Consider the following 13,857-nt stretch of genomic DNA (forward strand, 5'->3'; position numbering starts at 1 on the left):
CCGTAGGCCTTTTTTATACCACCTGCTGACTCTGCACTCCAGCCTCACAGGAGGGAAGCATTTGCCGTAAACACTTGAGAGAGGTGCTCTCTTTCAATGTTGGGATGAAACCTCCTAAAGTCACCCTGAGCTTAGGCAGCAAGACAGGAATTGGGCTGCCCTTGAGTCTCTCTGTGACTGGTCAAGACCTCACCATCCCCAGGTATTCTTTTTCTCACTTTGGTTTACTCATCCTCCATCTTTGCCTCAAGTGAACATTTCCTTTTATCAGATGTTTATAGTTTTCATCACAGTTTTGACCACATAAAGTGCCCCTAGCAGAAGAGCTATTCGGATGGTTATTATGTAGCTCCAAGCACTCGTCTCCAGAACCAGGCTTTTGCTTGCTGAGGTTTTTTTCTCACCTTGAGGGGCATGGGCCCTGCAGAGAGCAGTTTAGGGCTGGATAACTCATGTCTCTTGCCCTTTACTCCAGCAAGGAGAGAGGCGTCATGTCGGTGGCACCTGGGGGTGGGATGTGTTAGGGCCTGGAACTCTCAGGGCTGAACCTGCTGCTCTTCCTTCAGTGCCCCGACTCAGCCTGCAAGCAGGACTTGCTGGCCTACCTGCAGCGTATCGCCCTCTACTGCCACCAGCTCAACATCTGCAGCAAAGTCAAGGCTGAGGTGCAGAATCTCGGTGGAGAGCTCGTTGTCTCTGGGGTAAGTTTTATCCATGGAACGAAGTGATTGTTGGTAATATGCTGGCCTTTTTCCAAAATGAAAGTAGCCTCCTGTCCGCACACACTCCTTAGCTGCCCAGCAACTGGGAAAGTGTGTTGTGGTGGCAGTGCCCTGCTGAACTGCAGTGCTATTAGGCATGGTGCAGTTGGTGACGGCTGGGAGCCATTACAGGGCTGGCCTCTTGCTGGGATAAAGTATTTTTACCTTCCTTGCTGTTCTTCCCCCAGAGAGGAATTGAACCTGTTCAAAAATGCCAAGATTATATAGATATGCTTTCTTAGACTTCCTCCACCCTTCTCACTTGAGTATTATCTCTTCCCCTTGTCTGTTCCCCATGCCACAGTTCTGGACCCCTTGTCACATTGGGCAGGGCAAAGAGGATGTCTTGCTTGACTTGCTGGGCTCCATAGATTCCCTGTAGCTTCTGCTAATCTCCTGGGATTTCATTTTCAAAGAACTACTTTGTATGTGGGGCATATTGGTGCCCCCGCGTGTGGGGAGCTTGTATCCATACTGAGAGAGGAAATGCCCCGGATCATGACTGAAAAAGCATCCTCGTCAGTGCTGGTGGTTACAGCTCTGCAATCAGAAAGAGACCATCTTCCTCCAGCCTCCTAGAGTGAATAAAGATTTGTCGAAAGGGGGGGATGGCGCCTTATGTTTTTTGATTCTACTCCCTTTACCTCCAAATGGCTGAAACCTACGTATTTTCAGGTTTTTTGGGTAAGGTCAGTAGCCACTGGGAGAGCTAATCAGGAACACGGCTGTTGCCTAGGCCCCTGGTGCACACGGGGCTGTAGGTCAGACTTGTGTTCCTCACTGCCTCATCTGTGCCTCTTAGGTGGACAGCGCCATGTCCCTGATCCAGGCTGCCAAGAACTTGATGAACGCGGTAGTGCAGACGGTGAAGGCATCCTATGTGGCCTCCACCAAATACCAGAAGTCTCAGGGTATGGCTTCCCTCAACCTTCCAGCTGTTTCGTGGAAGATGAAGGCACCTGAGAAAAAGCCCTTGGTGAAGAGAGAGAAACAGGACGAGACACAAACCAAGATTAAACGGGCATCTCAGAAGAAGCATGTGAACCCTGTGCAGGCCCTCAGCGAGTTCAAAGCCATGGACAGCATCTAGGGCCACCCTGCCCAGCTGCCCCCACTCTTTGGGGCTTCTAAAGATCAGTCACGGCTCTTCACTCAAATGTATTTGCTAAATAGAACACTGATGTTAGATTCCACAGAGAAATAGGCAGATTTTAAACCTGGCCAGGTGGTGAATTTTTGGCAAGGACATACTTGTGTTTAAATTGGTTAAAAATACTTTTGGAATTCAGGAGCTTATTTCTAGCTATATTTTTATAAGGTTAAATAAAAATAAAAATTCCATAACCAAAGAGAAACTCACGTTAACTTGTTAGTGACACTCTTGACTGAGTTCTCAGTGTGGCATTGGGGTTTGAGATGCCGTATTGGAGTCAACCTGGGTTCAGTGAGGGGGGCCTCCACCAAGTCCTGGGTTCCGGGGGGGCGCAGGGAGGGGGGTTGGCTGGTATCACATGACCAGACATGTTCCAGTGTAAACTACCTGGGCATCTTAGGAAGGTGTGCCGGGAGAAGGAACGTTCCCAGAAAGGTCTTGGAGGGACAAGCCACATGAAGTTCAGTAAAACGTAATGTATCATGAAGAAAACTGATTACTCTCTTTATGACATGAAATGAGAATTTTAATGCCTGGTTACAATTACTAATGTACTCTGCTGCAGGACATTAATAAAGTTGCTTTTTTTCAGACTAGAATGTTGTGATGCCCTAATCAGAACATGCTTTTTTTTTTCCCTTTCCTCAGCTTCAAATGCAAATTCATCATTGGGCTCACTTGTAGTAATTGCAGTGTTTGCTGCCTTGGGCTTTGCAACAGAAGCCTGACAAAATAGTGTTTGCTTAGGCAATAATTTAGACTTTACCTTATTTGTGATTACTACAGCGATTACTATAGCTACGAGGTATAATTTTACTGTCTTATTTAAATTTTATTAATCTGAATGTTTTTTACACTAACTTTTCCCAATAAAGTCCACTATGAAACCAAGTCTGAGAGGCCAAAGTTGTTTTCTTTGCCTTCCAGAGGAGTTGGGTTTTACATTAAACATCTCTTGGATTTGCCCACAGTATCTGTGGTGTTCCCAGCCCTCCTGGTATCCCTGTGCTCAGGGCAGAGTGTTACCCAACACGGGAAACTACCTGTGGCTCCAGGCTGTGAGGTGCGTGGGCGTGGCCTTGTAGTTTCTGTGGCAGCCCACTAGGGAAGGACTCACCCTCCTTAGGAACTCCCTTGTTCAAGCTTCAGGTGCAGGTCAAAACCTTGGAGCCATCCATGTCTGTTCTGAAATGTCCTACCAGCTTATAACTGTGGTAACAGCTGCCCTGTCCCTTCCCAGCACACAGTCCCCAAGTCCTCTTCCTCACTTCCATTCCAGTCAGCTATGTCCCCACCACTCTGGTACCGTCTATTCCACCACCAGATGCAGTGGCTCTTTGTCTCATCAATGTCACCATATAAGTGGGCCAGGTGGACGCTTCCGCCCACCCGCCCCACGCCCCTCACTTGACTTCTAGAACACCTGACTTTGGTCTTGTCCTCCTTACCGGCGCCTCCTCCTCCTCGTTCAAAGTCGTGCAGTCCCAGGGCTCAGGAGCTGGGCTGCTTCTCTCTCTGGCTCTGCTTTTTCTGATCTTAACCACGCTCCTGGCTTTAAATACCAAATGCTAACTTCTCTCAGAACTTGACTCTTGAACTCTCCACTTGGATGTCTTCATCAGTATCTGAAACTTGAGCTGTCCGAATTCTTCAAAATGTAGGCGGGTCCAACGGGTACTGCTTCTGTTACTATCACCTGGTCTAAGCTGTCATCACTGTGTGAATTATTGTGCAAAAATTTCACCAAAACTTAGTAGCTAAAGCAACACTCATTTCAGTTTCTGTCCAGAATCCAGGAGTAGCTTAGTGGGAGGGTCTGACTTGGGGTCTCATGAAGCTGCAGTGTCTGAGGGCTTGACAGACTGGGGGCTCTGCTTCTGGGCTCCTTCACGTAGCAGTTGGCAGAAGGCCTCACTCACCCCATGCCACGTGGGCCTTCCCATACAACAGCTCACAACATGGTAGCTGGCTTCCCCCAGAGGGAATGATCCAGAGAAATTGGCAGCCAGAAAAGATAATGGCAACCAGATGGAAGCTGCAGTGTGTTTTTTTTTTAAACTTGATCTCAAAAAAAGTGATAAATCATCACTTCCACTGTATTTTGTTGGTCACACAGACCGCCCCCCACCCAGATGCACTGTGACAGGGGACAGCACCCGGGGGCAAATGCCAGGAGCTGGGCTCCCACAGTCCTCTGTACCAGGACCACTGCAGTACCCTTCCCCCACCCCCAAGCTTTCCTTATCATGCTGTTTCCTCACTGCACTCCCCATGGGAGTGCACAGTAACCCCTGTAAATGGGTCCCATAGTGTCATTCTCTTAGCTCAAACGTTCCACAGGCTTCCTTTCCAGTAAAAGCTGAAGTCCTAAATGATGGGCATGGTCTCTTGCCTGTCTGGCCTTTAACTCTTGGCATTCACCCTTTGCACTTGTGCTCCAGCCGCCTGAAGGGCACTTCCCCCAGAGATTTCCCTGTGCTTCCTTAGGGTCTCTTTCAGGCATCTTGTTCAAAGTTCTCTGACCTGCAACACTCCTCTGATAATGTCATACCCTGCCCTCTCTTCACAGTGTGTGTATCTGGGTGGGAATCCATTTTGTTCCTCACTGACTTTCCAAGGCCCTAGTCACAGAGTGAGCAGCTGCCCTGGGACGGCCAGCAGGGCTGAGCCCACAAGGCACTGGCCTCCTTTTGCTCAGTCCCTCCCTGGGCTGAGTCGGGACCCACACTTGGGCCATTCCCAAAGCTTTTGTTGCCATCATTTGGTTTCAGTCCACAACTCTTCCACACTGAGCTCTGATCTAAGTCTGTCCCCTGTTATTTCATCACCCGACCTGCTGGCTGCCCTACAGCCTCACCCCCTTCCCATCCCAGCTTCCCCCTCAACCCATCCACTGCTCTCCAGCAGAGTCCAACTCCCCACTCATCATCTGAGCTGCTGCAAAGCTTCTTAAATCAGCCTACCTCAGCCCCCAACATCCATTATCCATTCTCACCTAATAGCAAAGGAATCTTCTGAAAATATCTCCTCAAGAGTCAACAAGCAGGTGTCTCTGCAGAACCTGGCAGACTGTGGCACTGTGACCCTGCCCTAAGTACCCAAACTGCCTCCTGGAGGCGGTTCCTGGGACACCTCTGTGCTCCCCTGTCACAAGCATGTCCTGGTCATCACCTTTGCCATATGGTCATCCCAGGCTTAATACCATTACTTACTTTAAAAGATGAACTTATTTCTCCTCCTCCTAAGCAGTATCTGGAATCATCTTGATGTGCTATTTTTTTTTCTAGCATACGTTCAGATAACATTTTAATAAATGTTCGTGTATCACCTAAAAACTTCTTGTACCACAGTGGTGAACACCGGCCCACAGCTTTCCCCGCTCCCCCAGGCCCTGACCCGGCCCTCTCCACCACAGCCCTTGTTACATTGGTACAGGCGCTCATGGGACCACCCTGCATTCCGCTGGAGAACACAGTGTCAGTCTTGTTCAGCCTACTGTCCAGCAAAGCACCTGGCACGTGCTTAAGAGCTGCTGACCCATTCACTGATTTAAACCTTCTAGCAGAAGATAAATGGAAGGCACAAAACAGGCAAGTGAGGAGACAGCAGAAACCCTCACAGGAAATTTCCTGCCAGGAAATCCTCACAGGCCACGATCTAAAGCTGCATGGCCCAGGCTGAGGCAGAGGGAGACTTGCCCCACCGCCTCCTTGGGGGTATTCACTCCACCTTTGCCACAAAAACTGTTTCCCCTCACCATCCTGAGGCTTCTTGCTTCTCAGTCAGGGCAGGTAAGGCCTGACCAGCTCCCTTCCTGAAGGCACCTCACCAGCCTGGCCACTGCCTGCACATAGGGCTGCAGAGCCTGGTGATCGCCCTGCGGTGCCCCTCATGGCCCCCGACAGGCACTTCAAAGGTCTCACCTAATTCTCACCACTGAACGATCACTCAACCCCGCTGAGGGAAGAGAGAAGCTGCCACGTGCTGAGTACCCCCACCCCAACCCGCCTCATCCTAACAACCTGTAAGGGTTGGTGCTGTTACCAACCCTCTGACTTTACAGCTGAGGGGACTGGGTCACAGAGTTGTGAAGCCCGTCTCCCGAATCCACAGAAGTCTGCCTCTGAGCTTCAAGATCTAATACTCCTAAAGCCTCAGACGACCATCCCTTCTGGGCCACACACAAGATAGGGCAGGGGCATGATGCACCCCCGCCCCAGCTTTTCTCCCAGGAGGCTGCCTCAAGCCCCCACATCCCTGCACCCGGTCCTTGGGGCTCTTGGGGCCCCTGGCCAACTCAAGGGTTGTGCCCAACTCTCCCTTCCAGTTCCTGCCTCCCAGGATTTCCTTCCTCCTCCATCTTTCTCATCAGCAGACAAAATCTGATAGACCCCACAGTTATTAATACAAGGACAGGGGTGCCTGGGTGGCTCAGTTTGGTTAAGTATCTAACTTTGGTTAGATACTTCTGATCTCATGGCTCATGAGTTTGAGCCGCGTGTCGGGCTCTGTGCTGACAGCTTGAAGCCTGGAGCCTGCTTCAGGTTGTCTGTCTCTCTGCCCCTCCCCTGCTCGCATTCTGTCTCTCTCTCAAATATAAAATTAAAAAAAAAAAAAAAAAAAAGGCAAGGACAATACAAAGAGCTTCCTTTGAGTCCCGTTTCCTGCCCCATGCACACTTCAGGCCCACTTCTCGCCCTTCTCCCCAGCGCACACCATCCTGGCCAGCCTCCTCTTTAGTAGCATGTGATGCTGGGGGACGCTCAGTCCCTGTGTGTCCCACACCCGTCCCCCATCCCTGGCCCTGATCTTGTTTCCCGGCTCCTTCTCCTCTTGACCTCTAATGTTGAGGTGACCAGGCCTCAAACCTTGGTCCTCTTGACCTCCTTGTGTGATGGTTCCTAGGTCATGGGCTGCTGGGAAATGCTTAACCACCAGCTTTCCAGGATGGGGAGGGAAGGGGCTGCATACACACATTTGTTTACTACACGTTTTACTCCTACAAAGGGATTGTAGTACCCAATTCACAAATAACCAAATATGCAATACTCTTTACTATAAATTCATATGGCCAACTTCATTCTCATGAAAGGCTTTCAGTGACTTTTGCTGAAATTGCATCCATACCAACCTATGGTTGCCACAGACAAATGATTCTAGTTCTGCCATGAAAGTTGGTTGCTATTCTGTTTTCCTTAAGGAGCAAGAAGAAGGTGAAGCAACAATAACATGATGGAATCACACTTGTTCATGAATGACTTCTCTGCTCAATCAGATAATAGCTGTCAAATACTGTAAGACAACATCATCAATTTTTTGTGCTGTCTATAGATGCCCCACTTTTAGGTTTAATAGGTAGTATGAACATTTTCTTGATCACTTTAAGTCTAGATAATCAACACAACAATAAATCAAGTCTGGATTTGTAGTATTTCCTACATTGCACGGTATAAAGACACCCACATGAGATTTTCAGTCACCAGCATGATGTCCTGAAGGTGGAGTTGGGAAGGTAAGCACTGGAGGGCACCGTTATGTAGTATTTCCACCACCCGGATAGGACAGACAGATGTGAGTACAGCTGACTCCTGAATGCCCCCACCCCGTGTATCAAATATCCCCCTGTAACCCTTGATTCCCCCAACACTTAACTACTAATAGCCTACTGGGAAGCCTTACCCATACCTTAAACAGTTGACAAACACATATGTTACAATAAACTACAGAAAACGTTATTAAGCAAAGCTTAAGAGAAAATACATGTAAAGTACCGTACTGTATTTGTAAAGAAAAAATCAGCACATAAACAGACCCGCTCAATTCAAACCCACGTTGTTCAAGGGTCAGCTGTAATCTTAAGAGTATAGATAATTAGTAAAGGATGAGTTTTGAATGTTTATTGCTTAAAGTTTTAATTTTACATACAGTAAAACTCACTTCTGGTGTACAATTGTACGGATTTGGACAAATACACAGAGTTGCATAACCACCACAGTCAAGGTACAGAAGAGTTCCATCCCCCTGCAGATTCCCTGAGCTAGCCCAATGTAGTAGAAACGCCCCATAAGTCCTAGCCAAACCATTTCCTTGGAGTTTTATCTTTTCTCGAATGGAATTGTGTGGCTTGTAGCCTTTTGAGTCTGGCTTCTTTCACTCAGCATCATGTGTTTCCAATGTACGTCAATCACCAGCTCACTGCTTCCTGCTGCAGAGCACTGCCTGCATGGCCCAGTTTGTCTATCCAGTTACCAGATGAGGGACATTTGAATTGTTTGTAGGTTTGTTCGTTTGTTTAACAAATAAAGGTGATATAAACATTTGTGTAAAGCTTTTGTATGAACCTAGATGTTTATTTTGGGTAAATACCTAGGAGTGAGACTGGTATCTTATACGGTAAAGTATACAACTTTATAAGAAACTACCAAACCAGGGGCACCTGGGTGGCTCAGTTGGTTAAGCATCTAACTTCAGCTCAGGTCATGATCTCACGGTTTTTGAGACTACGTCAGGCTCTGTGCTGAAGCTCAGAGCCTGGAGCCTGCTTTGGATTCTGTCTCCCTCTCTCTCTGCCCCCCTCCCGTGCCCCCAATCATGATCTGTCTCTCTCTCTCTCGCTCAAAAAATAAACATTAAAAAAAAAAAAAAAGAAAAGAAACTACCAGACTATTTTCCATATTCGCTACATCATTTTGCATTCCCGAGGGGAATGTGTTTATTCCAATCATGCTGCATCCTCACCAGAATGTGGTGGTGTCAAGTTTTGTTTTTTTTGTTTTTTTTTTGCTTTTTATTTTATTTATTTTTTTTTTATGAAATTTATTGACAAATTGGTTTCCATACAACACCCAGTGCTCATCCCAAAAGGTGCCCTCCTCAATACCCATCACCCACCCTCCCCTCCCTCCCACCCCCCATCAACCCTCAGTTTGTTCTCAGTTTTTAACAGTCTCTTATGCTTTGGCTCTCTCCCACTCTAACCTCTTTTTTTTTTTTTTTTCCTTCCCCTCCCCCATGGGTTCCTGTTAAGTTTCTCAGGATCCACATAAGAGTGAAACCATATGGTATCTGTCTTTCTCTGTATGGCTTATTTCACTTAGCATTACACTCTCCAGTTCCATCCACGTTGCTACAAAGGGCCATATTTCATTTTTTCTCATTGCCACATAGTACTCCATTGTGTATATATACCACAATTTCTTTATCCATTCATCAGTTGATGGACATTTAGGCTCTTTCCATAATTTGGCTATTGTTGAGAGTGCTGCTATGAATATTGGGGTACAAGTGCCCCTATGCATCAGTACTCCTGTATCCCTTGGATAAATTCCTAGCAGTGCTATTGCTGGGTCATAGGGTAGGTCTATTTTTAATTTTCTGAGGAACCTCCACACTGCTTTCCAGAGCGGCTGCACCAATTTGCATTCCCACCAACAGTGCAAGAGGGTTCCCGTTTCTCCACATCCTCTCCAGCATCTATAGTCTCCTGATTTGTTCATTTTGGCCACTCTGACTGGCGTGAGGTGATACCTGAGTGTGGTTTTGATTTGTATTTCCCTGATAAGGAGCGACGCTGAACATCTTTTCATGTGCCTGTTGGCCATCTGGATGTCTTCTTTAGAGAAGTGTCTATTCATGTTTTCTGCCCATTTCTTCACTGGGTTATTTGTTTTTCGGGTGTGGAGTTTGGTGAGCTCTTTATAGATTTTAGATACTAGCCCTTTGTCCGATATGTCATTTGCAAATATCTTTTCCCATTCCGTTGGTTGCCTTTTAGTTTTGTTGGTTGTTTCCTTTGCTGTGCAGAAGCTTTTTATCTTCATAAGGTCCCAGTAATTCACTTTTGCTTTTAATTCCCTTGCCTTTGGGGATGTGTCGAATAAGAGATTGCTACGGCTGAGGTCAGAGAGATCTTTTCCTGCTTTCTCCTCTAAGGTTTTGATGGTTTCCTGTCTCACATTTAGGTCCTTTATCCATTTTGAGTTTATTTTTGTAAATGGTGTGAGAAAGTAGTCTAGTTTCAACCTTCTGCATGTTGCTGTCCAGTTCTCCCAGCACCATTTGTTAAAGAGGCTGTCTTTTTTCCATTGGATGTTCTTTCCTGCTTTGTCAAAGATGAGTTGGCCATACGTTTGTGGGTCTAGTTCTGGGGTTTCTATTCTATTCCATTGGTCTGTGTGTCTGTTTTTGTGCCAGGTGTCAAGTTTTTTATTTAGGTTTTTAATTTTCATTTTAAGCCATTTTCATAGATATGTCATAGTATCTTGTGGCTTTAATTTGCATTTCCCTAACACCTAATGATGGTGAGTGCCTCTTGACATGCTTGTCTGTCACTTGTGTATCTTCTTTGGAGAAATGTCTTTTCAATGAAATCTCTTGCCTTTTTTTTTTTTTTTTAATTGGGTTGACTTTTTTTTTTTTTTTCAACGTTTATTTATTTTTGGGACAGAGAGAGACAGAGCATGAATGGGGGAGGGGCAGAGAGAGAGAGGGAGACACAGAACCGGAAACAGGCTCCAGGCTCCGAGCCATCAGCCAGAGCCCGACGCGGGGCTCGAACTCACGGACCGCAAGATCGTGTCCTGGCTGAAGTCGGACGCTCAACCGACTGCGCCACCCAGGCGCCCCTGGGTTGACTTTTTTTATTGATGAGTTTTGAGGATTATAAATTATGGATATGAGGCCTTTTCAGGTATGTGATTTACACTTATTTTCCCCCTGTTTATGGCTTATCTTTTTATTTTCTTCATTTCCTTCACAGAAGAAGCTTTTAACTTTGATGTAATCTCATGTTTTCATTTTTCACTTTCTGAATTGTACATTTGGGGTTGTATTTAAGAAATCTTAGCCTCACTCAAGGTCACAAAGACTCCTTTCCTGTTTTCTTCTAAAAGTTCTGTAATTTTCCATTTGGGTCTATGATTGGAACTAACTTTTGAGTGAAATAAGAAGACAGGTAGAGGTCAAGGTTCACTGTAAAAGACATGACTGTCCAGTTGTCTCAGCACTGTTTATCAAAAAGACAAACGTTTCTCCACTGAAATGTCTTTGTACCTTTGTCAAAAATCCAGTAACTATATTGGTGTGGGTGTATTTCTATTTACTGTGATTCACGGGTCTGTTCTTGATTACCCCATCTTTGTGGTCAGACTTAACACCAGCCGGTTTGAGTCCTCCAACATTTTCCTCTTTTTCAAGACTGTTAGCTATTCCCATTCCTTTGCATTTCCATGTAAATTTTCAAATCCTACTCTCGAGATCTAAAAAATTCCTGCTGGGATTGAACTGAATCTATAGATTAATTCGGGGGGTGGAGGAAAGTCTTCCAACCCATGAATCCATTTATAGTTGAGGCTTGAACAACACAGGTTTGAACCGCACACATCCACTTATAGGTGGATTTTTTTCAATAAATATGAAGAGCCCTGTAAATGCGTTTTCTTTTCCTTAGGTTTTTCCTTAATAACATTTTCTTTTCTCTAGTTTATTGTAATATATAATACATATAACATACAAAATATGTGTAAATTGGCTATGTTACTGGTAAGGCTTCTGTCAATAGTAGGCTGTTAGTAGTTAAGTTTATGAGAAGTCAAACTTTATACACAGATTTTCAATTGCACCGGGGGTCAGAACACCAACCTCCACACTGTTCAAGGGTCAACTGTATTTAGATCTTATTTCTTATTTTAGTTTTCGGCATAAAAATCCTGCACATATATTGCCAGATGTATGCCTATTTGTTTCGGTGCTACTGTATTTTTTAAAAAATTTTTGAGAGAGAGGGAGTGAATGCATGTGAGTGGGAGACACATTTTTTTCTTAATTTTTTTTTAGAGAGAGCACAAGCGGGGAAGAGGGCAGAGGGAGAGAGAGAATCTTAAGCAGGCTCCACACTCAGCACAGGGCTATACCCAAGGCTCAATCCCACAACCCAAGGATCACAGCATGAACCAAAATCAAGAGTCAGATGCTCAACCGACTGAGTAACCCAGGCGCCCCTTGGTGCTACTGTAAATGGTACTGTTTTTAAAATCTTGCTTTCAGGGGTGCCTGGGTGGTGGTTCAGTCAGATGAGCATCTGACTTCGGCTCAGATCATGATCTTGTGGTTTAGAGTTCAAGCCTCATGTCGGGCTCTGTGCTGAGAGCTCGGATTCTGTTTCGAGCTGTGTCTGCTTCGGATTCTGTGTCTCCCTCTCTCTCTTCCCCTCCCCTGCTCAATGCTCTGTCTTGCTCTGTCTCAAAAATAAATACAAACATTAAAAAAAAATTTTAAATCTTGTTCTCAATTGTTCCTTGCTAGTATACAGAAATATAATTGATTTTTGTACATTACCTTATATCTTGTATTCTTGCTAAACTCACCTTCAGTTCTATGAGATTTTTGTACATCACATGGGATTTTCTACATCACGTGTCTTCATAAATAGAGACAGTTTTATTTCTTCTTTTTCATTCTGTATGTCTTTTCATTTTCTTGCCTTAATACAGTGCCCAGGACTTCTGGTACAATATTAAAAAGGAGAGAAAAAGAGAGCAGAGGGCACTGGCATTCTTGCCTTATTTGTAACGTGAGGGAGAAACAAATCAGTCTTCGACCATGGTGTCTGCTATTTGTGATAGGTTTTTATGTGGCTTCCCTTCATCAGGTTAACAAAGTTCTCCTTCCATCCCTAATTTGCTGAGAGTTTTTATTATGAATAGATATTTAATTTTGTCCAATGTTTTATCTGCATCTACTGAGATGAATGTGAGGCTTTTTCTTCTTTAGCCTGTTAACATGGGGGGTTGTGTTGAACTAGCCTTGTATTCCCAAGATAAACCCCTGCAATATGTTCGACTTGTTAATATCCTGTTGAGGAGTTCTGCACTGAGGATTTTGGTAGGCACCTTAGGAAAATCTCAAGTCCTTAATGCTGCCTTCAAGATCTCCCCTCTCCAATGCCCCTTGACCTCATTACTTACAAAGAAAACTGGTCTCCTGAGGTGTTTCTTATCCTATCCTTGTCCAGTATTGGAATCAGAGTGATGCTGGCCTCGTGAAATGAGTTTGGGAGTGGATTCTCCTATATTCAGGAACAGACTGTAGAATTGTTATTATTTGATAGAATTTGTAGATGAAACTATCTGAGTCTGGAGATTTCTTTGTGGGAAGGTTTTAAACCACGAATTCAATTTAATAGATATGAAGACTAAATGATTATCTGTTTTTTCTTGATTGAGTTTTGGTAATTTGTGTTTGTGGGAGAAAGAATAATGGCTCCCCAAAGATCTTCTCATCCTCCTCCTTGTAATCTATAAATATATTACATGGCAAAAGGGAATTAGGGTTGCTAATCAACTGATTTTAAACAGAGAGATGATCCTGCATTATCCAGGTGGGCCCAGTATAATCACACAGGCCTTAAAGTAGAAAAGGAAGGCAGGAGATTGTGTGTGTCACAGGAGAGAGAAGCTGACTGGCATTGCTAGTTTTGAAGCTGGAGGACGGGGGCCACAAGCCAAGGATGAAGGCAGCCTCCAGTAGCTGGAAAAGGCAAGGAAATGGATCCTACTCAGCGCCTACTGGAAGGAATGCAGGCCTGCTGATGACTTTGGGTTTTGCCCCGCAAGAACGGGGTCTGATTTCTGACCTACAGAACCATGGTAGAGCAAATTTGGGTTGTTTTTGGGTATGAAGTTCATGGTAATCTGTTAGAGAAGCACAAGAAAAGTAATGCAATGAAAGATAGTATTTTCAAGGAACTAGTCCATCATTTCTTTGAAGTTGTCAAATTCATGGACCTAGTGTTGACTATAGTGTTCACTCATTATCCTTTTAATACTTGTAGGGTCTATAGTGATATCCTCTCTTTAATTCCTGAGATGGATAATTTGGGTCTTCTTTTTTCAAAGAACTGCCTTTCATTTCCTTGATTTTCTCTAGCTTTCTATCTTCATTTTT

General features: G+C 45.0%; 1 protein-coding gene across 1 annotated transcript in view; it reads left to right on the plus strand.

The window, feature by feature from the left end:
* The window catches only part of CTNNA1 (catenin alpha 1), a 179,983-nt gene extending 177,178 nt beyond the window's left edge, over window positions 1-2,805 (plus strand). The window contains exons 17-18 of the mRNA XM_030319218.2: window positions 567-701; window positions 1,564-2,805. Of these exons, the coding sequence (XP_030175078.1) occupies window positions 567-701; window positions 1,564-1,851 (423 nt within the window). The 3' untranslated portion in view covers window positions 1,852-2,805. The remainder of the gene's footprint in view (window positions 1-566; window positions 702-1,563) is intronic.
* Window positions 2,806-13,857: the final 11,052 nt, after the last annotated feature.

The sequence above is a fragment of the Lynx canadensis genome, chromosome A1 (assembly GCF_007474595.2).
Source record: "Lynx canadensis isolate LIC74 chromosome A1, mLynCan4.pri.v2, whole genome shotgun sequence".
In the NCBI taxonomy this organism is placed as follows: Eukaryota; Metazoa; Chordata; class Mammalia; order Carnivora; family Felidae; genus Lynx; species Lynx canadensis.